General features: G+C 39.6%; 1 protein-coding gene across 6 annotated transcripts in view; it reads left to right on the top strand.

Moving 5' to 3' along the window:
- TMEM68 (transmembrane protein 68) overlaps positions 1–13,568 on the top strand; it is a 40,851-nt gene extending 27,283 nt beyond the window's left edge. For 4 of the 6 annotated variants that reach the window (XM_057397801.1, XM_057397802.1, XM_057397806.1 and 1 more), the window contains 5 exons: positions 1,463–1,627; positions 5,568–5,761; positions 7,833–7,893; positions 9,440–9,579; positions 12,131–13,568. In XM_057397801.1, coding sequence (XP_057253784.1) covers positions 1,463–1,627; positions 5,568–5,761; positions 7,833–7,893; positions 9,440–9,579; positions 12,131–12,235 — 665 coding nt within the window. In that variant the 3' untranslated portion in view covers positions 12,236–13,568. Of the gene's footprint in view, positions 1–1,462; positions 1,628–5,567; positions 5,762–7,832; positions 7,894–9,439; positions 9,580–12,130 lie in introns of those variants that run through there. The other 2 variants (XM_057397804.1, XM_057397805.1) reach the window with 2 other exon arrangements.
- The last annotated feature ends 13,053 nt before the right edge of the window (positions 13,569–26,621 follow it).

Below are 26,621 nucleotides of genomic sequence, written 5' to 3'. Positions count from 1 at the left end.
TGTAAGACTAAGATGTAACTTTCAAATCTAGGAAAGTACACTAGATCAAAATCAACAGCTACATCAAAGAGCTTAAAATGCTCACTTCACAATAAAAAGCTATTTACTTTTTTCATAAGAAAATGATTTTTTTAAGGCCTTGTCTCTTTTCATCCTTAGTAACTTTTTATAAGGTCTGACTTTTTATTTGTGCAGAAAAGATTCTTATCCAGTTCCTCATTGACAGTTGTGACTTTTTTCTGCCCTGCCAGCTGCTTCCATGTTCTCTATGCACTTCTCTTGCTAAAGAGTAAAATATTTTGTGATTATTTTTTCTCCCACTTGATTAATCAATAGATGATAGGAAGAACTTTTTCTCCTGAAATCTCACAGCACTGGGAAAAAAAAGACCCTAAACAAAACAACCCCAACCCCCAAAAGCTCCAAGCACCAAAGTGGTATGTGATGCATGTAACTTCATATATATTATGTAAATGCTAGATATAGGTATCATTCTGGTTATGACCAGCTGTCATGGAGCACAGTCGGTGATCACTTGGTTCACTATGCTTGCAATATGTTGCAGCTCCACAGGTATAGAAAGAAAAATAGAAGGAGAAGAGCCAAAAGTACCTATAGGACTAAAAATAATTCACTGGATTGGGAATTGCAGACTTTACTAACTTTGGAAGAAGTGACAGGGTTTGGGGTTTTTTATTTGGTTTTTATTATTTCTTTAAAAAAAACACAACATACTGTAACAGTACTGCTTGACATTAACTGAATGTTCTATACTGATGCATTCTGATATTTTGTGTTAACTGAATATATTCTGCACTGTTAACTTAATTAGAGATGTAAGTTCAGTAAGAAACTTGTCTGTGTTTATGTATATTTCAATTAAGCATGTAAAACCCCAAACAGCTTTTAGTACTTAGTGATGGAAAACTGGAGCAAGTATAACTCTGAGAGAAATAACAAAGATAATCTTCATACGCTGGAATAAAAGGAGACATATAAATGGATGTTGTCAGGTCACATCTTCTTAAATAGTTACTGGTGGCAATGAGCTTTGAAAGGTAAATAATAACTTGAAATAGTTGTTTTGTGTCTCCTATCCAATCCTGATTGTGATTTCTCTTGAATGATTGGAGGACTCTGCAGCCTTGAAGACAGTGAACTGAAAAAATAAGGAAAAAATATATACTTCAAGAGAGTGAGACTGGGTGGTTTGTTTTCAGAGTTTTTTTTATCCTTTTGTTCTTCTTTCTTTAAATATGTCTCTTCTGCTTTAAATTAAACCTGTATCTCCTGTGAAAGCAACTTAGTAAATACTGCAAGTCACTTCTTGAGTTTTTAGAGGTTGCTTTGCTGTTACTACTTCTCAATAGCTATTGATTTCAGTTTACCAACATGCCGTTAGTTTCTTTTGGACGCAATTGTATCAGACTTTGACATCTGTTATGCCTTTAACTTCTAACAGGTTATGAACTTCACGGTGCTGAAAATATTCCTGAAGGTCCAGGACTTATTGTGTTTTATCATGGAGCTACTCCTGCTGATTGTGTCTATTTCATGGCTAGACTTCTTATACAAAAGAAGAGATACTGCCACGTAGTAGCTGATCATTTCGTCTTTAGATTACCAGGTAACATGCTTCATTCTAAACAATCAATTTGAGAACTTTTAATTTTTTTAAATTTTTCTTTTTAATGGTGTAATCAATAAAAATTGTACCACAGGAACACAGCTCTCAACAGACATTCAGACAAATTTAGTTAAAATGTTGGAGTACAGCTGTCTCTAACATGCTCTGTACAAACAAGAATGAGTTTAGGAGACTGGCCCATGCAAGGATGGGTCATACTTCTAGCTGAACAACACCTTCCAACAGCTGTAGGGTGTTTAGAAACAAAGAGAAGCAGATGATAAGAGAAACAATTGTCTCTGTATTAATTGGTAGCAAGGATCCAAGTAAGATGCTTCTTTTTTTTTATTAATATAGGCAGAATGAGCGGTGTTACCTGATTAAGAAGCAAACTGCTTGGAAGCAGTGTCTTAAAGTTGACAGTAATAGTCTGGAGGGACGATGTATTTTTGTACCCACCCAGTTGAGTATGATTGGCAGTAGAACCTGCCCAGGAGAAGACTCTTCCAAGTAGAATCTTTTTTTGGAGGAAAGCTGTAGAAGTGTCCAGCAAGTTTGTGTAAAACATGAGGCAAAGCATGAAGAAATTGAAAAACGTGTTTAGAACCAGATTTTTGGCCTAGTGAAAAACACTGCTGATTGATGAAATGAATTACATGAGGGGGTTGTTTTTTGTGTATGTGCAATCCCGGAGTACCCAGTTCTTTTCCCAATTTAAATTTGTGACTAAAACTTTACAAGAGTGTTCTGTAGTGCACTGATGCTTTTAGTGGAAACAAAGATGTCCTTTTGTCAGCATAGTTTTATTTCAGCTTTAATCCCTGAAAACTGACTTTTCCATACTGATAACAGCATGACTTTGCCTCTACAACTGCATTTGCCAGAGGCTAGGATTTGTCAGTTGATTATCAAATCTTTGGCATGCAGCTGACTAATGTAGCCTATTTTGTAATTTATATCTGGCTCCATATTATATATATTAATATTTATATACAGTTGTTTATCAAATGGGAGATTATTTTTTTGTTTTTCTCAATTTCTGCTTTAAAATAAGGTTCTAAGTGTGAGTACACTTACGAATCTCCCAAATATCGTTTAGTAGCATTGCAGAGACATCTGGCTAAATGACTGGTCTTGAAGAACTGGCTTCAGCTGTACAATGTCCAGCTAACAGCTGGTTTCTACAGGTCTTCCTCAGGAATTTATGCTGGAACCAATGCTACTTAATGCTTTTACTGCACACCTGGGTGAGGGGCTGGAGTGTGCTTATAGGAAGTTCACCAATGATACCAAAGTGAGGGAGTAGTCGATAGACTGGGGGTTAGAGCTGGTGTTCAGAGTGCCTTCACAGAAATGAACTGGCAGAAACTTCACAAAGTTCAGCACATACAGTTGTGAAGATTGCTTCATGCCAGGTGCACATCACATGTGACAATACCGTGGGAAAAAGGGTGGCTTTGCAGGAAAGGACATTGGCACTCAAGTGGACAGGATCTTGCAATGTGATGTCCAGTTTTGGACTCCCCAGTACAAGACACACATTGACACAATAGAGCATGTTCAGTGGCTGATGGGGTGCTGGAGTATACAGTGTATGAGGAGAGGCTGAGAGAACTGGATTTGTTTGGTCTGTATGAGATCAGGGTGGGGGAATATATTGCAGTCTTCAGCGACCTAACGGAAGCTACAGAAAAGAGGGAGTCAGACTCTTCTCAAAGGTGCATTGCAATAGAACGAGAAGCAGCAGAGACAAATTGCAACACAGGAAATCAGATGTGTGATTAGATGTGTGGAAAGGTATTTTACCATGAGGGTGATCAGACACCTGAACAGTTTGCCTGACAAGTTGGGGTATCTCCATCCCTGGAGACTTTCAAAACTCCAATGGGTGAGGCTCTGAACAGCCTGATCTAGTTGGACCCGCTTTGAGTGGGAGGTTGGACTATATTGCCTTCAGAGGTCCTTTCTAACCAAATAATTCTCTGGTTCTGAGAATAAATTAGGGCTATTAATGGAAGACAAGCCCAAAGAGTCCAGACAGTGTTCTGGATAGTGTTTCAAAATCCACACAGTAATCTATGACTGGCAACTCAGATAGATGCCACTTCTCTTGTGAATCAAACCAGAAAGACTGCCATAATTTTATCCTAGTACTAAGACTGCCTGATCTTGATTAAGTCTTCAGAATAAATTGGATGCATTTTCAGAAGATGTTTTAATTAACTGGAAGTTTATTATGGTCACTGCAGGAGAAATGGGGTGGTGGTGTGGGGAGTGAGTTTGGGGAGTCTGTAGGCTGTTGAGCACACTTGGATTAGATGATTTAATGATACTTACGAATTTCAGATCCATGGCAGTATCCAACTGCCAGTAGGCAGTCTTATTGCATCTGCTGCATTGGGTGCTGCTGTCCTAAATTAGCTGCAATTAACTGGAGTGTGTTTGTAAAATGTTGCTGTGCCTCCTAAGGCATGCATGAGCCGGCAAGGCCCATAGCCCTCTTTAAAAGATTGCCTGCTATCAGGCATTTCCATAGCAATAAAAGGACAGTTCCCCTCCTGTAACGTTGCAGAGAAAAGGAGATGTGGCTTCTTGCCTGCTGCATACACAAGGTGTTGCAAAGTGTCTTGTGGACTGGATGTTTTGCATGTGTGGTTACCTACAATTGTGGAAGGTTGGATTCAGTGGTCTAAATGTACCTCCTTGTAATCCTAAAGGTCAACCACAGGAAAACAATGACATCCTTGTCATCTTGTTTCCAAGGAGCTGATGGCCCCTTATGTTACAGTCACTGTAACAAGTAAGAGAATTGTCTATAGTGCACATAGTGAGATAAGTGTTGAAAGTATTACCGGGTACTCTTCAGAGGGTTTTCAAACATTGACGCAGACACAATATTGTTGAAAATAGAAGAATATACTAGGGCAAAGGGCAGAGTCCAGGTTGGACTGTGGAACAAAATTAATTTTTGACTTCTTGGTACTTAGTAAAATTAGCATCCTTTCATGTATTTCCCATACTGCTCAGTCATCTAAAGTTCACATTTTGGTATGCAGTACTCATAAATACTGTATGATTTAAAAGCAAGTGAACATGAAACTGTATGATTTTAAAGCAAGTGAACATGACTGATTTCCTGCAAACAGAGGTTTATGCTAGTTTTATTGTTTCACATTAGACTAGTCGATCAGGTATGTGCCCATTTGATGCTTGCAAGCAAATTTTTCATGTTCTGCTATTTCTTGGAAGAGTAGGGTGAATATGGCATTTGAAATGCAAAATTATATGAGAAGTTTATGTAACTTTACAGTTAAAAGCTTAAGAAAACGAAAAGTCTTATCCTAAAATGGATAAACCTAATCCAGGCTTGCCAGATGCCTCTTCATGGGAAAGGCCATACTCACTGACTGAACCAGGGAGTTACTTCCTGCAGCAATTTGTAACATAGAGAATGCTGCATTTTCTTTGTTACTGTCCTTCTTGTGCACAGACTGCTCTTTGTTTGCCAAAATTAATAGAACAAAACCCACCAAGATTTGCTGGTATTTTCTCCTGCTGCACTTTATTAGGACTGTGCTATGTTTGAAAACTAGAGCTTGGGCAAAGAGTCAGGACCTAGTGTGCTGGAGCTGACTTAATTCCTTTGAAGGGACCCATGAAAAATGTCACAGAGTGCTTGCCATTTTTGTCCAGTTTAGCCCTGATTGTGAGATAGCACCTGAATTTACTGTGACAAAAAGCCACTGAAACTCCTAAATCTTCAGTTTTTTAGACCAGAATTTATAAGGAGAACTTAATGCTTCAGTCCCTCTAGAAACATTTTGATTTGGGGTTACAGGTTATTAGACAAGTAAGTTTTAGCCATTGTGTTCTATGCTGGGAATCTACTCGCTGGTACTATGAATGAACATTTTCTGAAGTAATATTATTTAACCTACAGGTTTTAAAATATTACTTGATGTACATGGAGTTATGCATGGACCAAAAGAAGAATGTGTCAATGCTCTGAAGAAGGGCTCTCTGATAGCCATTGCCCCAGGTGGAGTTCGGGAAGCACTCTTTAGTGATGAAATGTATACTATTATTTGGGGTCATCGGAAGGGCTTTGCTCAGGTGGCCATCGATGCAAAAGTGGTAAGTATGGACAAGTCACAGAAGAGAAGCAAAGAGTGTTCTCATTAACACTTTCTTCCAGGGAAAGCTGTTTTGATTGACATATATTTGGTGTTACGTTCAGCATGAATATGGGCTGCTTGCTTTCATAACAAGATTTCAAGACTGGTTTTGTTGCTTTCAATAAGAAGGCTTTGGAGTTAGCTAAGAATAACGTCAGGAAATCCAGAGTTTAAAAGAATGAGAGATGAAATCCAGGGTGGTTTCTACATTACAAGCATGTGCTGTTTTTACACGTACGTAGTCAGGATTCTGATAGCTCAACCCCTGACAGTGGTTTGGGAAGCAACTGTACATTAGTATTTCTGTTTCCCCTATCATTGAAGTATATACTGTGACCCAGCACAATTTGGAATCATTGGCACTATGTACTTACTGTATTGACATTTTATGGTAGTAAGGGATGTCTAGGACAAACAGCAACAGCAGGAGATGCTGTTCACTAGTGTGAACTGTCTCCCCAGTTCAAATATATAGCATTGTGCTTGGTCTCAGGCAGATGATTAATCATATAGGACCAACTGTGAAAGGCACGTAAGTGTATGATATATTTGAATTGTAACTATTTTAATAAGATTACAGAGTCCCCCTCATTCTATATTTATACTTGTGTGCATATGTCTGTAGGTCTGCATATACCTAAATTAGAAAGTAAGTCTCACACCAAGAGATTTATATTTAGGTACTGTCAAAGAGAGACTAGTTAAATCTCTCAATTTTATACAGAAATTGGAGACTTTTAAGACCCAATTTTAGGTGTGTATCACTTCTCAGGAGGAAAATAGCACTGTTTAAACAGGATATTTTCAACAGATTTAGATTTTACTGATGTATTGTAATAGCATATGGAAGACCATACTTGGGATTCAGCTATGGTTGTACTAGTTATATTTATTTTATTGAATGTGTGTTCAGTTCCCTTTATGCACTCACAAAGGTGTTGCAGCTTCATCCCCCCCAAAAAAGCCCTGAGAGATGCAGTAGAATAGGAATAGTGTGGAGGCAGGCTGAAAGTGGGGAACATAGCTTTATTTAGATTAAAGATAAGCTTTTAACTCACTTTAATCAGGAGCATAACTCCTTATGGAAATAAAAGTGTGTCTAAAACTGGGATCTTAAACTTCTTGAAGTTGTCTCATTTCAGTAATTTGTTTGACAGAATTTTTGTCACATAAGCCAACTTAGTACATAAAAAGAATCTCTACCTTTATGTCAAAAGGTGTTCCAAATAAGGTGGTGCTAGAATGAAGAAGTTTGTTACCATTCAGTTTAGGCAACTGCAGTTCTTTTTATTCTCTATATTTGCACTGAATTATTTACAGACTTCCTCTCCTGTACCACCCCCCCCCCCCCCCCCCCGAAAAACTTAATACCTGTGTGAAAAGTTTCATTTACTAGCTCATCTCCATATAAAGTTCTGTATTTCTGATGATGCTACGTACAATGAATGCATACTATAAAATGATACTAAAAACTTCATGTAGTAGTCGATCCCCTCCTGGTTCTTGTAAATCTTGACAGCTGTTTGCAAGTTCAGAAACACCAACAAAAACTTGAAATATTCAACACAATTCCAAATATTTATCAGCAGAAATAAATCATGGACATGTATTGAATATGACACAGCATGTGTGAAGCAACACAATCAGCATAACAGAAATGAATCAGACAAGTTTAGCATCCCAGTCCTGTGAATTCTTCATTTTGAGTGTAATTAGGTTAGAGGTTTAACCACTTAAATCACAACTGTGCAAACACTGCTAGATGAGGGAGGCCTGGTTCTGAAATCCTGGACTGCTTTGAGAAAATGGACATGCTGAAACAATAACTCACTGAAATCTCATGGTATTCTCTAGCTTGAAACCACATAGCAGAAGGTTACAGCAGAATAAGAATACTTGATTTGCTCTCTCTATGTCCTTGTCTGAGAAACACTTCTAAAGTTAATTTGCTTATTGGGTTTAAGTGAGGTAGAAGTTTTTTAGGTAGTGCTATCTTCATTAAATTCTTACTTATTTTTTTTCCCTCCTAGCCCATCATTCCTATGTTTACACAAAATGTTCGAGAAGGCGTTAGGACATTAGGAGGAATAAGTAAGATATTTTCTATTTTTTTGTAGTTTATTTTTCCATATGTGTGTAGCCTTTCTCTGTAGAAATTATCCCCATATAAATTTGAGATTTGACATGGCTTTGTTTATGGAGGTTTGCTCTCCAGTTGAGTTCAGACATATTCAGGATTTAATATCCGCATTATATGTCGTATTGCCTCACCTAAGTTACTCTCCATATAACTTTTTTGCCTTCAGAGAAGCAGCAGAAGTAAGGAAAAATGAGCTGAAAAATGGCAAATAGATTTTGAGAACTTTTTTCTCTGCTTATATCTGCTAGACCAACTCTAGGTTTTCTGCTGTCTGTTAAGAAACAAAACAAACAGGGGTTTGCAACTGACACATAATGGCTTTAAATGTTCTCCTAAAGCTCTGTGCTTACGCATCTGCCTGTACTTCGAGTGGTTTAAACATACTTAATTTGTAGTTGGTTTACTATTTAGCACTAGACCTGTCGTTCCTTACAAAACCATGCATTTGCTTGCTGTCTTTCCTCATCAATATGAGACTTCCAGCCAGCAGATGAATAGAAGGGTATATATCTGAAGGGTCCACCTCTGGGATGATTAAATGCCCACATCTCTGCTGATCTTCTAGTGTTAAACCCCCTTTTGTTCTATAATCTCCAACTTGCTATCTAACAGAAAGGGTCTGAACAGTCTCCTCCATGTCGCAAGTTCTGCCTTGAGTATGGCATTATCATCTTCATCAGAGGAATGCATGGTAAAACACTTGCTTCTCTACCCTTGTAATTAAAAGCTACATATTACATGGAGAAAGCCAAGCCATCAGATGTAAGTGTGCAGAATAATTCACATATTCATCAGGTTTTACAAGAATAAACAGCAATTAATTATTGCTGTGTTCAGGAGAATCATCCCAAACAAGAGAAAGAATATTAGCACCCATTCTGCAAGCAATCTGGTCTGGGTGCATTTGGGCTAGATGCTTAGAAAGTGGCATGTGGGGAAGATGTGTCGTCTTAGAGCTGATCAAAATACCTTTTTCTCCCTTTTTCTATTGTTTCACTGCGAGGAATGTGTGATCTGAAAGAGCAGTTCAGTGTTTTAACATGGCTGGCCTTTAGTCAGATAAAATTATTTCTGATCCTCTAGACCTCAATGGGACTAAAGAGAACAGTCTTCCAATACTGGTTTCTTATGCTAACCTGTAAATTTAGCTGAACTTTCACCTGTATTATCTAGCATTCCCTTACTCTCCAGAGACGCAGCTACAAGATTTTTCTCCTTCCTTTGCAGCTGCTCTTTGAAGGAGAGATTTCTCACTAGGTTAGGGTGGAAACATGCCTGATGTTAGCATTAACACAGCTTTTAGGAAATAGCACTTGAGATGACATGTTGTTTGAGAATCTGAGTCAGGGCTGGATTACTTGACAAGCCAGTTTCAGTTTTAAGACATATTGGGGGAAAATAAACATTACCAAATAATCTCTCCTTTTCTTTTTCTCTTTCCTCCCCACCTCCCTCCCTTTTCCTTCTCCTGCTTTCCCCTACATTTTTTCACATTAGAAATATTTAGGTCACTGTATGAACGTATTAGATTGCCAATAGTTCCTGTGTACGGTGGGTTTCCAGTCAAGCTTCGCACATTTATTGGAGAACCCATTCCATACGAACCAAATGTAACAGCAGAGGAGCTAACTGCAAAGGTAAGAGAGATATACATATATATATATATATATTTAAAATGTTCAGTGTAATGATAGAAAACACTGGAATATTCTGGTCATTTCTCCCATGGAGCTAGTTATAGAAGTTGGTGGAATCATGGAAGGCTTTGGGCTTGCTTAACTCTGAATGCCCTTCTTAAATGCTCTTATTTTATTACTAGACCTTGCAGATTTTCCAGCCTTTCTGAAGTCAGTACTGCATCCGATATTGCTTTAGGGACTGAAGAAGTTCAGTCAGATAAGACTGCTCTGGTTTGATAAAGACGCTGTTCAGAGTTCGAGGATTCTGTGTTGAGAGAAACACAACACAATAAAGAATCATAACTAGTTTATTAATACAGGGAAAATATAGAGTTAACAAAACATACAGTAAAGGATATTTCTGATACTTGGTTATCTTACCGACCCCAAAGACCATGTAATGATGATGAGGAAACCAGCTCCAAGAAACATCATCGCAGTGTGAGGTGGCAGGCTCAACCCCAGCAGGCGTCCCCGCAGAAGCAGCGTTGACCTGGATGATATGAGGTTCTGCCTCCCTGCATTGCCCGAGGCTCGGGCCTTTACGCTAGCGAAAATGCACACACATTCTGATGTAGGGGGCCAGCCTACGTCGGAAGAAGTGGCCAGCGATATCTAGAAAGGTGTCCGAGGGTTGGGACTTTTCTGGGGAGGAGCCAAAGTGGGACCTTCTGGGGAGGAGCCAAGCTGGGCTTTTTGGGGTGGAGCTACCACGAACAAACAGTACTTTTCTGTTTTTGTGTGTTCCACCATGGACCATTATCTAGTGTCACTGACACAGCCGCAAGTGCTTTACCCAGAGAAAGTGTTCTGGTTCTTGGTCTTCTCATAAAGATACTATTGAAGCCTTTCAAATACAGTAAATCAGTGTTCAGAAGCTGGTGGAATTTCATGCAATAAAAAAATTAAGGTAAATAATTTCACTGTTTTGAATAGTGTGTTTCTGTTTCCACATCCTCCAACTTCTCACCCAACAAATTAACTTTGGAATGTTCCTCTAGCTGAGATGTAGGTGGTTTATAGAAATGATTGTCAGGTCCTCATGTTCATTCAGTTTATTAATAGATTTCACAACACAGAGACATAAAACAGTTAAGTGATAGCGGAGTCAGATGGAGGAGGCTGAAACAGCCATTTTTGAAAGCTTCACAGATGGTCACTTTTAGCATTCTGAAAACTTCAGAGAAAGATGCTTTTCTTCTTGACCATGCAGGTGACAGTTCAGTTGTCTCTCCTCATCTGTTTACCCTCTGGTTAGATCTCTGCAAAATGACATCTGAAAATATCTGCATTATCTTATGCCCTGGTTATGGAAAACTGATTGTTTCGTTTGGGGGTACAGTCTGACAGGACTTCAGAACTAGTTGCTTTCAGGAAAGAATGTGTTTAAATGACTCTAAAATATGCTTTATCATCTTATATTTGTGCCACCCTCAGTTGCTTCTGGCTTACATGCAAATTCTGCCAAATAAGGTCCCTAGAACGTGAATCCCCTAGAATTATAGTTAGTTAGAGTGATTTTAAAGTTGTATCGCATGTTTCAGGCTATGGCACAATGTGCATTTTCCCATTAGATAGAGAAAAATTAAGCTCAGGTTTTTTTTTACCCCATAGAAACTGTAAATCTGTGGAGACATTTAGGACCAGATCTATAGAGAGATGTGGGTAGAAGCCTTCTCCAGGATTTAACAGTTGATCACATACTTCATATAACAGCGAGCTTGTACCAAGAACCAATTTTCCCCTTGCTAACCACTGGTTTACAAGGGCAAATTGTTCTGTCTCTGGCCTTAAGAATTCAGTAATCTGTGCCTCTCCAGGCCTAATAGGAAGGTCGCAGCAAATCCTCACTGTAGCCTTTGAATATTGCCCTGATTTTGGATGTTCCCATAGGGCTTTTATATAATAATAAGAATGACTACTGTTAACTTCTTGGCCTGCTACATTTTTGAGTGAAAGTGAATGCTGCTGTCATATGCACTATTTTAGGTATGGTCTAAGCATGCTTTACAGGACCAGCTCCTTTAGGGAATTTGGTTGCAGAGTTCATTACTTTGTACAACCCAAACGTGCTGAGACACAATGTGTTTCCAGTGCTGCTTATGGGCATGTGTAGATGCAAAGTTCCTGCATACTGGAAAAGCGTTACTGATGCAAACTTACTTGGGCATAGGCAGAAGTTTCTGAGTTGCAGCACACCACTCTGGTGCTGATGTGCTTTATAGATCTAGGTCTCTTGATTACTCCATTGTCATTTTAATACTGCCTGTTGCTAATAGAGCTTGTGAACACCAGATACCAGAGATAAATGATACTAATTTGTTGTTGTGTTCATTGGTAGTGATCTCACAAATGCATCCTGTGGGCTTAAATGTGGAAAAATAGTATTTTGAACTTTGAGTAGTTTTGTGATGCTTGAAGGGATGAAAAAGAACCTAGAAATTGTGTTGATGTATGAACAATATAAAGAAAACTTAATTTGACCAAGAACCTTTTTCTTTCCCTACAGACAAAAGCAGCACTCCAAGCTCTGATAGAAAAACATCAGAAATTACCAGGAAATATATTTAGGGCTTTAATGGAACGATTTCAAACACAAAAGAAAGAAGATTAAGGTCTTCTGAATGAACTGCTATTTAGTTAAAATATTCTTAAGGTCATATTTGTAACTTATTAATTCTTCTAATAATAGATTTTAAATACTGTCCTAATGATACTGCTGTATATTTTAAGATACAAAACACTTTCCTTTGCCCTTCCTGCTGCCTAGAATCAAGCTCAGGAACCCAGACTTCAAATCATTCGTAATGGGGCAAAGTTCAGAAGTTTAGATTTTGACAAATACATTCCTACCTTGAAAGTGTTGGTTTTTGTGTTTTGGTTTCGGTTTGCTTTTTGTTTTTTTGACACTGCAGGTCTTTATGTACATGGTCTCTTGTCTATTTTGTTGTACTGTCCCCCCAACCCCACCACCTATGGTTACTCTTTAACCTGAATGTTAGTTCTGCTGTAGAGCTAGATCCTTACTGTCTTGATCGTCATCACTGTAACTAGGTTTTGCAGGCCAGATTAATGCCGTACAGCGTTTATGAAACCTTTCTTCAGGTTGTTACTCTTGTGCTGCTGGGAAACGGTCAATCTTCTGTGGCCTGTAGAACTTCTAGCTATGCCTGCAAAACCTATAGAGGAAAACATTTAGTTTTACTGGGTGACTTCAGAAGGAGTTTGGAGGAGTGAAAATTGATTAGAGAACTGCAGTGAACCAAGGAAGCTTGTTATGACTCTGTATCATTCCAGTGCTGTGAATGAGAACCCTCAGCACAGCTGCTATTCCAAACCAAGCCATATTAGATATCTGCCTTTGCGTAGAGAGTTGTCCCGTACACTTCTCAGTGAATCTGCAAATTCCTCTTTGAAAGAATGAGCCAAGCATTTAAGCTTTAAGGAGTGGAAATAAGAGTACTGTTTAGTAACATGAGCTCATAAATTTCTGTTTTGAAGGAAAGAAAAGATTAGTACAATGTTCCCTTTAAAAGTACTAGTTCTTTTGCAAAACAGGCTAGACATTTCCAAATAGCCTTTAAATCTAGTATAGGTGTAAACTGTTAAACATCCATATTCTTCAAACACTGTTATTTATGTAAGTTATTAAATCAGGGTTGAGAGGGAAGTCCTATATATTTCCCTTAACCGAAGAGAATTGAATGAACAGGAAAGAGTGTGCACTTACAGTAAATTATATTCTTATATTTTGTCTGAACTAAAGCCTGTGCTTTTATTGTCCAAATAGGAAATATTTCCTCTGATTGCCAGAAAGTTTAATCTACAGTTCTTAAAGTAACATCTGGGAACTCTTTAGTTTTGGGATAAGGAAAAATTGTTGAGGAAGGCCAAAGAGATTTTGTTTTATTACATGGTCTCCTTTCAATATTGTTGGTGTTTGAAATTTTCTTAAAAATAAAGCAAAAAAAACCAAACCCAAACAATAAAAAAAACAACTTTTGAAAGAGCCGTTGTATTCAGTTTAGTACCATTCCTCCCACCATTTAATCATGTGCTTTGCTTTATACTCTTTTAAATGCATAAATTAGAGTACTTGTAAATGATGCCCTATGTTAGAAAAATATCACTTTATGGGAAAGAGGCTGTAAGTTATGGTTAGCAAAAAGCTTACTTATTTTATGATGTTACTTTGTATCAAAAGCATTTTACGTGGTGTTGAATTAAATTGCTCAAAGCTTCTGGGGAAGAATCATGTTATACGAATGCAAATGCCTATTCTGAATTGTATTAACTACTTGGGTTTTATTCGAAAGCAATATTGTGTTCTTTTTAATTTATTGGAATGTTTTTAAAAATAATGATGTTAACACAGTATGTCATTTAAAGTGATACTGCCAAATTCCTACACTGGAGTATAACTTGGGTATGACTGTTCTTACTGTTCATCTCAAGGAAAATGTACATCAGTCTATATTGTGACATTCTCAAAGGCAGCTGAGCATATTTTGTGTAGAGTGTGCATATGTGTGAAAGAAAACTCAGTCTAGAAGATTCTGTCAGATATGGATATTTGTGATCTGAGATTTTGTAAAATTTATTTTACTAAATATGTGGGCTTTTTGATTTAGTTATGTCCCTCTTAAGTGTTGAAAAATGAGTATAAATAATAAAGGGCAGTATTGATACTCTAAATGTTCATATTTGTATAGGGCTTTCATATTTATTTCTATATATTAAAAATGTATAGAAGACACCTTTCGAATAAAATTGATAGCTGCAATGGGCTTCTGAAGTTTTGTGTTCTGTTTGAGCTAAATGAAATATAGTTCATGGCCTTAGACACGGGTTTGAGCAGCACATATTGTCCTTGAGAAGTTCTTCTTGCCTTGTGTCTGAATAGGAATGGAAGAATCAAAGCCCCCAGAAAAATGAATAAAAGGGAAAATAACTCAGGAAACAGTGGAACAGAGAACAAAAGACACACAAACAATAAGGTCTGAGTTTTAGTAGCTGTAATCAATGCTGCTGGAGGCCTTAACAGGCACTGCGATGCCACTTAAGTTATGTTTAAAATTCTACAACAGAAAATACCTCACAAATCCTGACTAGTAAGATTTATTTGTCCACATTTGGTGTGTGAATCATTACCTACTTCATGTCATTGGAAAAGGGGGGCAGACCTGGAGAGAGACTCTTACAAGAAAGGTTATAGACCAGACTTCCTTTTAGCTGATTTGGTTTTCTATGTGTCAGGAAGAAATTTGAAAGAAATTTTAGCAGCATTAGACTAGACTCCTGATAGCCTGGTTAGCCCTTGGATACACTGAAGATGTTCCAGGTTTCTCCATGCAAACAGCATAATCAGGATATGTATTTATATTTTTGAAAGCAGAAATAGACTGACAGCTGTACTGGCAGGTATTTGTCATTATCTCAGCAAGACCCAAACCTCCTACTGGCCAATTTACTGTCCTGTTGTGTAATAGCAGAGCTCAGTCAGAACATCTATTATTAGGGTGCTTTCATATGAAATTAATCATTGCAAATGCAAGGTAGAGCCGTTAATCAGCATTGTCAACATGATTGTGTGGCTCATCTGGTACTTGCTATACAAATATACCATTATGTTGTTTCATCCTATTACTCTGTGGAAAAAGATGTAGCTCTGGTGACACTTAATGTGTTAGCTTTACAGCGCTTAATCCCTACTAAGCTTGTCATAGACTCAAGAGGGCTTTCTTTGTGTTATTTTTGCACCAGAAAATCACGGTACCAGAAGTAAATATGGAATTGCATGGAATTGCTATGTGAGAGTAAGTAGCCCAGAAAAATTAAAATTAGTAAGATAATCTTCCAGAAAATGTCTGCTGAAACTTCATGAGACAATCTGACATCACTTTCTTTGTTTTGACTTCATGTGTATGAAGGTCCTTGCCACCAACAAAGGTAATGTATTTCTACAGTACGGATCAATGTTGTTGCCTTTTTGGATATTGTTCTTTAAATTCAGAACTAGCCAAATGAATGATAGTCACAACACAAATTGTAAAGATGCTCAGATGGTTAGAGCACCTCTCCTATGAAGACAGGCTGAGAGAGCTGGGGTTGTTCAGCCTGGAGAAGAGAAGGTGCAGTTGAGACCTTCTAGTAGCCTCCTAAGTGCCTAAACAGGGACTACAGGAAATCTGGAGAGGGACTTTTGACAAGGGCGTGTAGTGACAGGACAAGAGGGAATGGTTGTAAACTGAAAGAGGGTAGATTTAGATTATATATAAGGAAGAAATTTTTTGCTGTGAGGGTGGTGAAACACTGCAACAGGTTCCCTAAAGGAGTTGCTGATGCCCCATCCCTGGCAGTGTTCAAGGCCAGGTTGCACGGGGCTTTGAGCAACTTGGTCTAATGGAAGGTCTCCCTGCCTGTGGCAGAGGGTTGGAACCAGCTGATCCTTAAGATCCCTTCCAACCCAAACCATTCTATAGTTCTGTGATACTTTCCTCATTAATGGGTTATTTGCAGTATTTGTTGTTTTTTCTTTTTTGTCAGTAATTTTGTTTTGCACAGACAGCTGCAAATTTACCACTTAACTACCTTGAATTTTGTCACAGCATATGTTGAATGCGCAGCATATGTTGCTTCCCGAAACATTTTAAAATTGTTATAATGGTCTCTTCCTGTCAGAAAATTGGTCACAAAAAGGTAATAAACTTTTGAACCATAGGGAGAATTTTTTTAAACCAAAAGTGTTTGCTCATACTTCTCTCTTTTATGTGTGTCTGTCTGAAACGTTAACAAGAAGGTAAGATGCCATTTGGAATTAACATCAGGCTGCCTGTATAAAGCAGACCCAGTATTTTTTTCCCCACCATGGTGCTGTATTGGCTGTTGTCAAGCAGATCTATTCTGCCAGGCCTTGTGTTACAGCCATCATGAGAGAAAGGCCACTACTCCCTGCTGTCCATACTAGTTACTATAATGAGAGTACTGCATGATTCTTCAGATCACCTTTGGCTCCTATTTGCTAGCTAAAACCACTGCATGCTTTGAAAATATGGATGTCAAAGTTCTAATGAAATACAGAGGGTAGTGTATTATTCAGAGAAGATCTAAAAGTTAAAATAAAAGACAAGAAATTGAACCTTTTTTACTTAATTCTTTTTTATGGGAGACAGAATGTGCCAAACATCAGGAAGGGCATGAATTTACAATATTGTGTTATCTTTACAGGGAATTTGTGGCAGATGAACTGGGATGAGTCCCATTGCAGATGTGGCTGATCTTCATATATTCCAGACTGGACTTTGCTTTTCTTTTTCTTCCAATAGTGTTTTCTCATGGTCAGTCTACGCTATGCTCAGAGTAGCTCGTCTTCAGTCAGTTACTTTTTAAGTAAGTGGGAACAGAAATGGAGACCCCAGTGAACGTTTGTTATTTCTTCTTTTGAGCTACTTGAATTCTACCAAAGGTACCCAGAAACATTTCTGAGCTCCTATTTCAGTTGCTGTGATGGAGCTCCCAGCTCTCCAGATACTTCTTTAATGATCAGATTTCTCCTTACTATATAAAACAACTCTCCTGACAGATCCACCAGAGCTTTTGAAGCACCCTGTCCATTCAGAAATTGATAAACGTTCTTTTGCCCATCATGCAGTAGATTGATTTTCTTAACTAGTGGCCGCAGCAGTTGCAGGCTTGCTCAGTTAATATTTTTACCATAGATTTCCACATTCCAGACAGACTTTTTGGTATCTTGATCTTGCTTTGTGAGAACAAGCTTGAGGGAAAGGCTGACTGCAGCTTGGCTCAGTCCCTGAAGGCTGTAATGAAAATATAAACCAAGCCCCACCACTGAAGCAAGCAAGCACCCAAACCCCAAACTAGTTTTGGAATTCTAATTCTAGACAATCTTAAGTCACATTTCTAGAAACAAAGCTTCCTGGCTCCTTCTCCTTGCAAAACCTGGCATGGGTGCAGAATCACAGCAGCTCTGATGTTGTTTGCAGGACCAGCGTTGCCATCAGAGTGGAGCAGTGGGGGGGGTGCTTGTTTCAGAGGAGCAGCCTCAGGAGAAGACCTCAGTATCCCTTGGGGCCTGTCTGGAGCAAACTGTAAGCCATTAGACTAGTGGAAGATGTCTAGTAGTAGGCAGTGCTGTATTAGGCTTGCTCATCAGGTAGCAGCACATCAAGGGTTGCTATTTCCCCTCGAAAGCAAGCTAGCAGTCATTCTTGCTACCTAATTCCTCTTTCTCTCAGAAGTCTTGGTCGATATTCTTTCCTGCAAGACTCCCTGCTCTCCATGGCGATGCCCAGGATCGTTCAGGACAAGGCATAATCACACTAAGGCTTTGTCTTTGAAGGGGAGTGAAACAAGCTTGAGCACCTGTGGGTGCAGTTTCAAGATTTGCCTTTCAGTAGCGGCAGTGCATGGGGCTGCACTACAGTGGAACTGCCTTTGCAGAACAGTTAGAGGAAGGGGCAGCAGCCAGGCTGGCCAGCCACCCTGTTTCCAGTGCCTCGAGTGTCCTGAAATACATTGTTCAGCCCAGGGCTGGCTCAGGTGTGGCCAAACAGACACAAGAAGTTACAGCTGAGGAGCTAATGGGGTTAAGTCCTGGATTTTATGTACCTCCCACCACCAACTCTAAGTTCCCCACTGGGAGTAAACCTTGTAAGTCAAGACTGCTGTTCTAGCAGGTGAGAGAGCTTTATATAAAAAGCCTCTGATATTTTTCTGTCATACATACAGTATCCACATGTACCATTTCCTGGAGACAATAAGCTTTCTGCATAGCAGCTGTAATAAATGAACCAAGAGACACTCTTACACTATGCAATTTATTCTACCTCTGTGGTGCAACAACTGGGTTGTGCATAGAGCTGAAGATGTGCTGAGCACACCACTTTGAATTTGGTTTGGTTACTCCATGCTCAGTGCTTCATTTGCAAAGCTCTCCTCATGACCCAGTGGATGTACAGGTGAACAAGCATTTAAAATTGAAAGATGGCTTTTGCTGCTGCCCACAGCAAGGTGAGTCAGAACTTGGCATGTGGGCAGGTAAGTACCCACAAGTGCCCAAAACCATACTTCAAGGAGCAATGGGAGTATAGAGCTGACCTAAAAAGGCAGCTGGAAAATCTTATCCCTTGGAATGCATTAAATCCATCTTTAGTTTCTTAACTCTCAGCATCTTCTGACCATTAATGGCTACAGGACCAGATTAGTCTGACTTTATTATTTACACAGCAGCATAGGTACGTGTATATCTGTGTATGCCTGCTGCCCTGTTTCTTTGGTATAAACAGGAGCAGGGAACCTATTTTGGCTGCTGTTGCAAGGCAAATAGCAGACCATTATTATTCAGTCCACCTGAGCTTTGCAAATGTCAAGACAATATCATTCATGCTTGCTTTGTCATTATTATGCTTATTCCTTTTTTATTAGCTGGTGAACCAAGTAGATGTGCAGATTTCTAACAGATCACCTCTTCAAACTGTGCAGCAAAACACAGAGAGCAAATAATGATTTCTGGAGCCCAAGCTCCTAATTGTACTGCTGATTTCTGTAAGCATAGGAACATTTCATCACAGAGGAATTTTCCCGCCTCTGAAGATCCGGGACCCATTTCCCGTGTCTAAAATAGGAGACAGCATCCGTGTCAGCAGCATGCTCACAGTGAGGCGAATACAGCCAGAAACACTCAGGTTCCAGAACAGCGTTGCCACCTCAACAAATACTTGCAATGTGGATATTCCTGAGCTCCAGAGTAAAGCGCAGAAGACTAGCAGGTTTGACAATGAGGGAAATGGCACACTCTTACATGAAGGTGCAATTCCACCTGTGGAGGGGGAACTGCCGGAAAAAAGACTGAAAGTTTTCTATCGGGGCTGTCCTTCAGAAGGAGCTTTATTTCTTTGCAAGCTGTCCTGTTTTGACAGTCCCTCCACCTTTCCAGGCAGCGCGCCAGGCAAATGACTGCAGCAGAGACCGGCAGTCGAACGAAAACATGTGAGCCTGTAGTATTGGCCCTTTTGGGACAGAATAAGGACCTGCTTCCATCAGGTTTAATCAGATTCAATACTCAAGCTGGGAACGACTACTGCTTTGCAACTGGGGAGAGAAAAAGACATTTGGCTGAGCACAGGCTGGCTGTGCAGGAAGAAGGAGGTGGTGATTCATCCCAGTGTAAATGTGCCGCTGCTGGGGTGGGGCAGAGTCAATTTTAAGAGGCGCAGCAAGTGTTGGCAGCTGTGTGAAGTAAATGAATAGACCAAATGAAGAAAACATGACTGTCGCTGGTTAACTCACATGCCCATGACCCAGATTCCCCTTCCTGGCATCCCATGATGCCCTGTGCATGTGCAGGGTTTACCTTGTATTTCATAAGAACAGCCAAAGGTTTCTTTCTCCCAAGAATCCACTTGTTTCACAGCAGCCCATCTGGAATGGAAATGTTTGATCCTGCACAGGGTGCTGGGCTTTTGTCTTTTTTTCTCCCTTTACATTACATACATTTCCCCCCTTTTTTTTAGTGAGCAATGCTGCCCATCACGAGCATTTTTCAATAAAACATCACTGATTTCAGCTGCTGCCAGCACAGAGATGGGTTGATATTTAGCAAGGCAGGTTGCCTTAAGTTAGAAAAGCTGTCAAAATGCAAGATGGCTCAGTGTGGCTCAAATAGCGCAGTTATTACTCTTTTTAAGCTAAAAGGCAAACATTTTTATATGCCTGATCCCTGAGGATATTTGCCCTGGCCAGCCTGAAAGCAGCCTTTTGGGGTCAGGTCTGCTCACTCCACACTTAAAGATGCCATCATGCATAACCTGGAAAACCCCAAATATTGTATCACCTCACTGGCTTCTGAGGGTAAGTGAAATAAGGATCTTATTGCAGGGAAGTTTACAGCATGAAAAGGGAGGGATTGATAACATTTGGCCTGCATTTTTTCATTACCCCCCTCCTCACCCCCAAGGCTTATTGCCTGAAAGTTTGCAGCCAGTATTTCCGATGCCAGGCACAATAAGGGCATAGGGAATTTAAAAGATTGCTGCCTTGGCACAAGTGGAAAACCATGTTGCTGAAGAGCATCTCTGAGCACTCACACAAAATACTGCATCCACGTCCTGACAGCTTGCAGGAAGAGCTCAGCTCCATGCTGTGTGGCATCCAAGGCAGCAGCAGTACAAGCTCCAGATAGGGAGCAAGTTATTCATGCAGCCTGATCTGGCCTGAAAAAGCCAGTATGAAAAACTCATCTTCACAGCTTCTGCTTAAAAAGCAGATGTATGGGATGTGGAAAGTGTCAGGACATGGAGCACTGCCCTGCCATGGATCATCTCTGGCAAGGCAGCAGTGATGATGCCTGGCTTCCTTCCTACTATACCTGATCAGCTGTACCTCCTTGCTGGCTCTTCCTGCTCTCGCTACACGATCTGATCTGTACACTTACACCTTGACACCTAGGCAGAGTCTTTGTATATTCATCCCCGGCAGTTACAAGATAAATAACAGATAGATCATGAGCCCAAAAGCTTCTCTGCTTTCTTCCCCACACACCATCTGCCTTCAGAAGAGGCAGAGCATTTCCCTTGAGATCTGGCTTCCTGGATGAATCCAAATGGCACCTCTTTAGTATTTCTTTTGAATCGAGGTAGTACATAATGCAGGGCAAATTACTGCTTCTGATAACTCAGGTTGCAGAGAAATGTCAGGTAAAGTCTTCAAGGCAAACTGTAATGAAAGTAAGACTTTTATGTTCTTCCAAGATTTTTTGTTTTTCTCTAAGGCTGCCGTGGTTTTAATTCCTCTTCCTTTAGGAAATATGAGAGCTATGATCTCAAAAGATGTTGCACATGTGCACACAAGAAAAAGTACTCCAAAAGATAAAAGTGCAACCAAACACTTCCCTTCCTATTTTAATTCTGCTTCAGGCAGGAAGGGAAAGAGAGTCTATTATTCCTGTGCACAGTCAGAAGCATACTGTGGCATAGGCTGCTGGCAAAAAAGAACTATCTATGCAAGAAAAGCTAATTGAAGAAATGTTTTATGAGATCTATATTCAAAACTGTGTTGAAAAAGTTTCATTTAAAATTGAGGTTTCTCACGTCCTACTTGCATGCACTGCCAGGGTAATGGCATACCTGATTGGAGATACAATGCAGTGACTTCTCAGCCACCACTCAGGGGAGGGATGTGCCGTACTGGACCAGATGATTAGCCCACATCTCCATCTAAACTGAGGCAGGCATGAGGTGAGGACTGCAAATTCCTGCCAGACAGCTTGCCCTTGTGCAACTCTGCAGGGCTGCATGGTCAGTGGGACAAATCCAGATCATGCAGCAATGCTTCTGTCCCAGGCAGAAGGCACAAGAACATTTTAAATAGGCAGAAGCTGCAAGTAACATCATGTAGGTGACTGGGTAATGGGATGAACAGGAGCAGAACTGGTCCTTTCTGTTCCCTGCTCCCCAGCCCACATTTTGAAGTCTCACCATGGTGAGGAAAAGCAAATGGTGTGTCAGAGGTCCAGCTGAGCACTGAGAACAAATCTGGAGGACCACACTCTTTGGATCGCCAGATTTCTATGAACATTTGCCATTAACTTGGCTATATTCTGAAGATGTCTGATTCTAGCAATCCATACATGGAAATCAAAGACAGAAGTTTCATTCCGTAATTCTTTCTGCCACAAAGCCTCATAGACATGCTCTGCAGGCAAGGTAAGTTAATTCTATATGCTATACAGTACACCACTTTAAAGAAATCCTGTCCTACTCTGGTGTTGTAGAAGCCGTTATCGCTGAAATCTCATGTCTTACCAGCACAGAGTAACAGTCTGGTATAGGGTGATGTGCCCAAATGTAAAAAACTGATAACTACTTAGATACAGGAGAGCTGCATAATTATATCTTTAACGACCAGGTGGATCAGATAAAAGATCAGAAGCCCAACCTGATTCATTATTAGTTTCAAGTCACACATAGTTGTTCATGACACTTTAAAGAAAATATAATCGTGAGGTTATTTATTTGTAATTGCCAATGATGTCCTGCCTGTTATCGGTTGGGGCAAAGAGGGGAGAGCTATAACCCCTGTGTGAGCACCAGTGCTTCTCATGGGAGCCAAACCAGCCCATTTATGCCTTTATACCATAACACGGAAATCAAGCTTCAACCTTGTTTTTCCTTTACAAACACAGAATACATTGCACTGTGTCTGCTGCTCACATGGATATGATATTTGGAGATGCTCATTAAGGGGTGTAATTAAGGCATGTTATGTGCTTTATGTGATAGCAGAATTTAAGTACACGGCAATTATTTGCATTCCTTGGCAATGGTGAGTGCTGTAGGACATTCTGGCCCAGCTAAGGCAGGCTCTCCTTGTTTTGAGTTTTTTTTTGGTTTGGGGTTCTTTTTTAGGCTTTAAAATAGGGACTAGGTGGCGTCACACACAAAAGCCAAAGAAATTCCAGGTTACCACAACAGATCCTGGGGTGAAACTGTAGGCAGAAGACAGCACAGGGTACCTAACAAAGCACTGCCAGAGAACATGAATTAACATGGGATAATTTTCCTGCTTTTATCAGGACATTGTTAGGATGTTAGATCTCTGACAAAGCCACACGCCACAAAGCTCCTCTCCCCCTGCTGCACCAACGTGGTTGGCTTGAAGCAAAATCGGCACAAAAAGGTGACAGCATTTGAAATGTAGACTAAACCAGAATGGACGGCAAGAACAGCCCAAAGCAAAAACAAATCCCCAAAGGAAAACATCAAAGCAAATATCAGAGACAAATGGGAATTTAAAGCAAATGAACAAACAAACACAAAAAGAAAATGCCTTAAAGGGAGAATCTTGGAATAGTTACAAGTTCTCAGACAAGAGAAAGAAGGATCAGTAGGGACAAACATGCAATAAGGAAGGCCTGAGCTGCATAATGCTGCTCGCTCAATCTCAAGGTGCCTCCAGATGTTCCCTCTTACTCTCACCTATCTACAAGTTGTGAAATAGCTGGTTTGCAGAGAGTGGATAAGCTGAGGCTGGTCATGGTGCCTCTGGTATCACACTAACCCAGGGAAGAGAAATGACGTTCATTTCACTCTTATGGTGGATCCACTGGCATGTCAGAAGAGTGCATGAAGTGAATTGATGGAATGAAGTAGGGCCAATGCTAGTGAAGAAATAGAGAACTACTAACAGTGGCTGCTGCCAGATCCCCACTAGTGAAGGATGTTACAACTTATCTCAGGCCAGTGCCTAGATGACCTGTGGAATTTAATGAAGATCAAATTCTGAATATGGACTGCTATAGTCTTCACAGACACAGGAAATTAATTTACTTAAAACTATGAAATAGTTTGAAGACTAACTACAGCATCCCACAATATCAGTAATGATCCATTAGCTCAATTCTAGTATTTATAACAGTAATGTACTTAAGCTTATCCTTCCTTGTTTTGGGACACTGTCAGTGATCCTGCCTTCCATAAACTGGTTTACTTGGTTAATGATGTAAGTCCTATGACCAAACGTAGCGATCACACAGAAGTGGAAAGCCCTACATACTTCTTGGGTGTGATCATGGCAGTATAGTTTATACTTACAGAAGTTAACAAGAGCTCAATTAAAAACAAATTACTTGATTACTAGAAGACACAGTAAATATGAGCATCCCCTTGTCCTCTTTTTTTTTTTTGTGTGTGTAGTCTCCCATGAATAAGAAATATTTTCATCTTGAAAAAAGCTACTGCTTAAGAACAGATACAAAGCCTATGATACGGATGGCCTGATGTGGCTGAGGTTAAACCATGACAGTTTGAAATAAGACAGCTACCAATGGTGTGGGCTGCTGTTCCCTCCATTATGCTTTGTTAAGCTACAATAACAAACTAGACCCTTCATACCTCTAGACAAACAACAAGATACTGTGATAAACAGAACCTTGAAGAAGCTATCACATAGCATCCCTACCTGCAGTTAAATTCATATACCCAAGATGTATACGTATGTATTCTTTCCTTTCTTTGAACTCATGCTTATTATTTAGTTGTTAGGTGGTTGTTTTCTCCTAATCTTCCTTTCCTGGTCACTTGCCAAGAAGTAGCATCATAGAGGGAGTGGAAGCATGGCTATGGGATGCTGCCAGATCATCTGTCCCAAACTGTTGTCCATACTGGGTCAGCTTTTGTCTTGTGTTTGGTAATAATTTCAGGTGTGCAAAAGTTAGCATTCCTTTGCTGATTACCAGGGTTAAAAGTGTTTTAAAAAAGACTCTAGAGCCATGGTAAAATGACCACAGTGTACTTTATTTAATGATTTTGGTACCTTGTGTTGCAATAAATTAAAAAAAATCTACAAAATCCAAATATATAAAATTTTCAAGTTTTCCTTTTAAGTTTTACAAGAAAAATCAAGTTGTAACCAAGGAAATTTGTTAGTATGAAGCACTACTTTCAACTTCATTTCATCACAAATTGCAACTTACTTAACAGACCAAAATAACTATGGTACTGCAGTACATCAAATACTTCACACACTGTGTTCTTTACTATAGCACATGTAACCTCTGCCACGCGGGGCAGGGGTCTCTAGCCAATAAAGACACTCTTCACAATCTGAACTCTAAAGGAATGTTTGTATACATGGATTCAGAATATATATATTTACACGAAGATTTCTTTCTTTTTTTTAATAACTATTTTGATTCTTCATTTCAAATAAAATACCAAATACATTTTTACAATGTTTACAAGTCAAAGCACAAGTTCTGCAATGATTATCATTCACCTCAAGTCACTGTGCTTGTACTGGGGGGATATCTACACTGTTCCATAAACACAAGTATGATCTTTCGTCACTTCATTTCCGCAAAGGTGACTAAGGAGTATAAGCACAGTAACAATTATTTTAGCACAATCAGTGTATAATGCAACAGTTTTCAACAGAGAACTGAGAAACTATTGGTCCATTCTGTTCAATTTGCTGTTTATCTGCCAACTGTTACGTTAGTCTCTGCCACATAAATTGTGTACAAGAAAAGAGTTAACACAACTTGAATAGGAAAGAGCACACATTTTTTAAGGCAAATTAATAAGCAGCTTATGGTGTTTTTTGTTAAACTATACTCCAACAGAACCTAAAAATAAAATGTATGTTCTGCAGCTGTCAATAACTATGTGTTGTTAAATTGATCTCCTCTATAAATCGATCAACATGGCTTTGAACCTGGTTATTCAAAATGGAAAGAACTCCCCCCAAATCCCCGAATATAGAAAGTGCATGACTTCATATGCGCCAAAACAAACCAAAAGGCAGCTGAGGTAGTTAGATGTAAAATGCATTTATGAAAAATAACTGAACAAACTAAACCCAGGACAGATACAGTAAAAAATCAACTCATTTGGAATTAACTTTGTATCATTCAACAACTTAAAGCAGGAAAGTTTATGATTTCTGAGAAGAAAATGGATTTGGTAATAATAACATAGGAATGAACACAGAATATACTCTTGGAATTTGAATTTCAAGTATTTGAGTCTATTTTCATGTGCATTTTTTTCAGGCTTTTTTAATAGTGTTAGGAAGTCATTTAGGCGTCATACAAGATCTGGTTGACCTGTGGGACTGCGGTTCCTCGAAGGCAGAAATACACTGTGAATGCCTGAAGATGGGCTACCATCTCAGCTTGGGTGGGCTTCTACACACCCATCCTCCACCAGGGTCACCTGAGAGTCACAGGGCTAGGGATACTGTGCCTGTGCCTCCTATGGACTGATCCAATAGATGTCCTGGGAGCCTGCCTAGGATGTGTCTGGTCCCAATGTGGGATGTGCCCATGTGCTGGGGGTCCCCCATGTGATGTTCCTGAAGATCCTGTGTGTACACACCTAGCCTAGCAGTCTTTAAACTGATGGTCAGCCTCCACCTTGGACCACAGAATCACAGCTCCTCTCCGGCCTTCCTGCTCATGCTCAACAGCATTGCGTTTCAGCCAT

This window comes from Pezoporus wallicus, unplaced genomic scaffold (genome assembly GCF_028554395.1).
Source record: "Pezoporus wallicus isolate ANWC-B61680 ecotype Strahan unplaced genomic scaffold, APGP_CSIRO_Pwel_v1 contig_227, whole genome shotgun sequence".
Taxonomy (NCBI): domain Eukaryota; kingdom Metazoa; phylum Chordata; class Aves; order Psittaciformes; family Psittacidae; genus Pezoporus; species Pezoporus wallicus.
The sequence above is the reverse complement of the archived record's forward strand: the minus strand, read 5'-3'. Positions and strand labels throughout refer to the sequence as shown.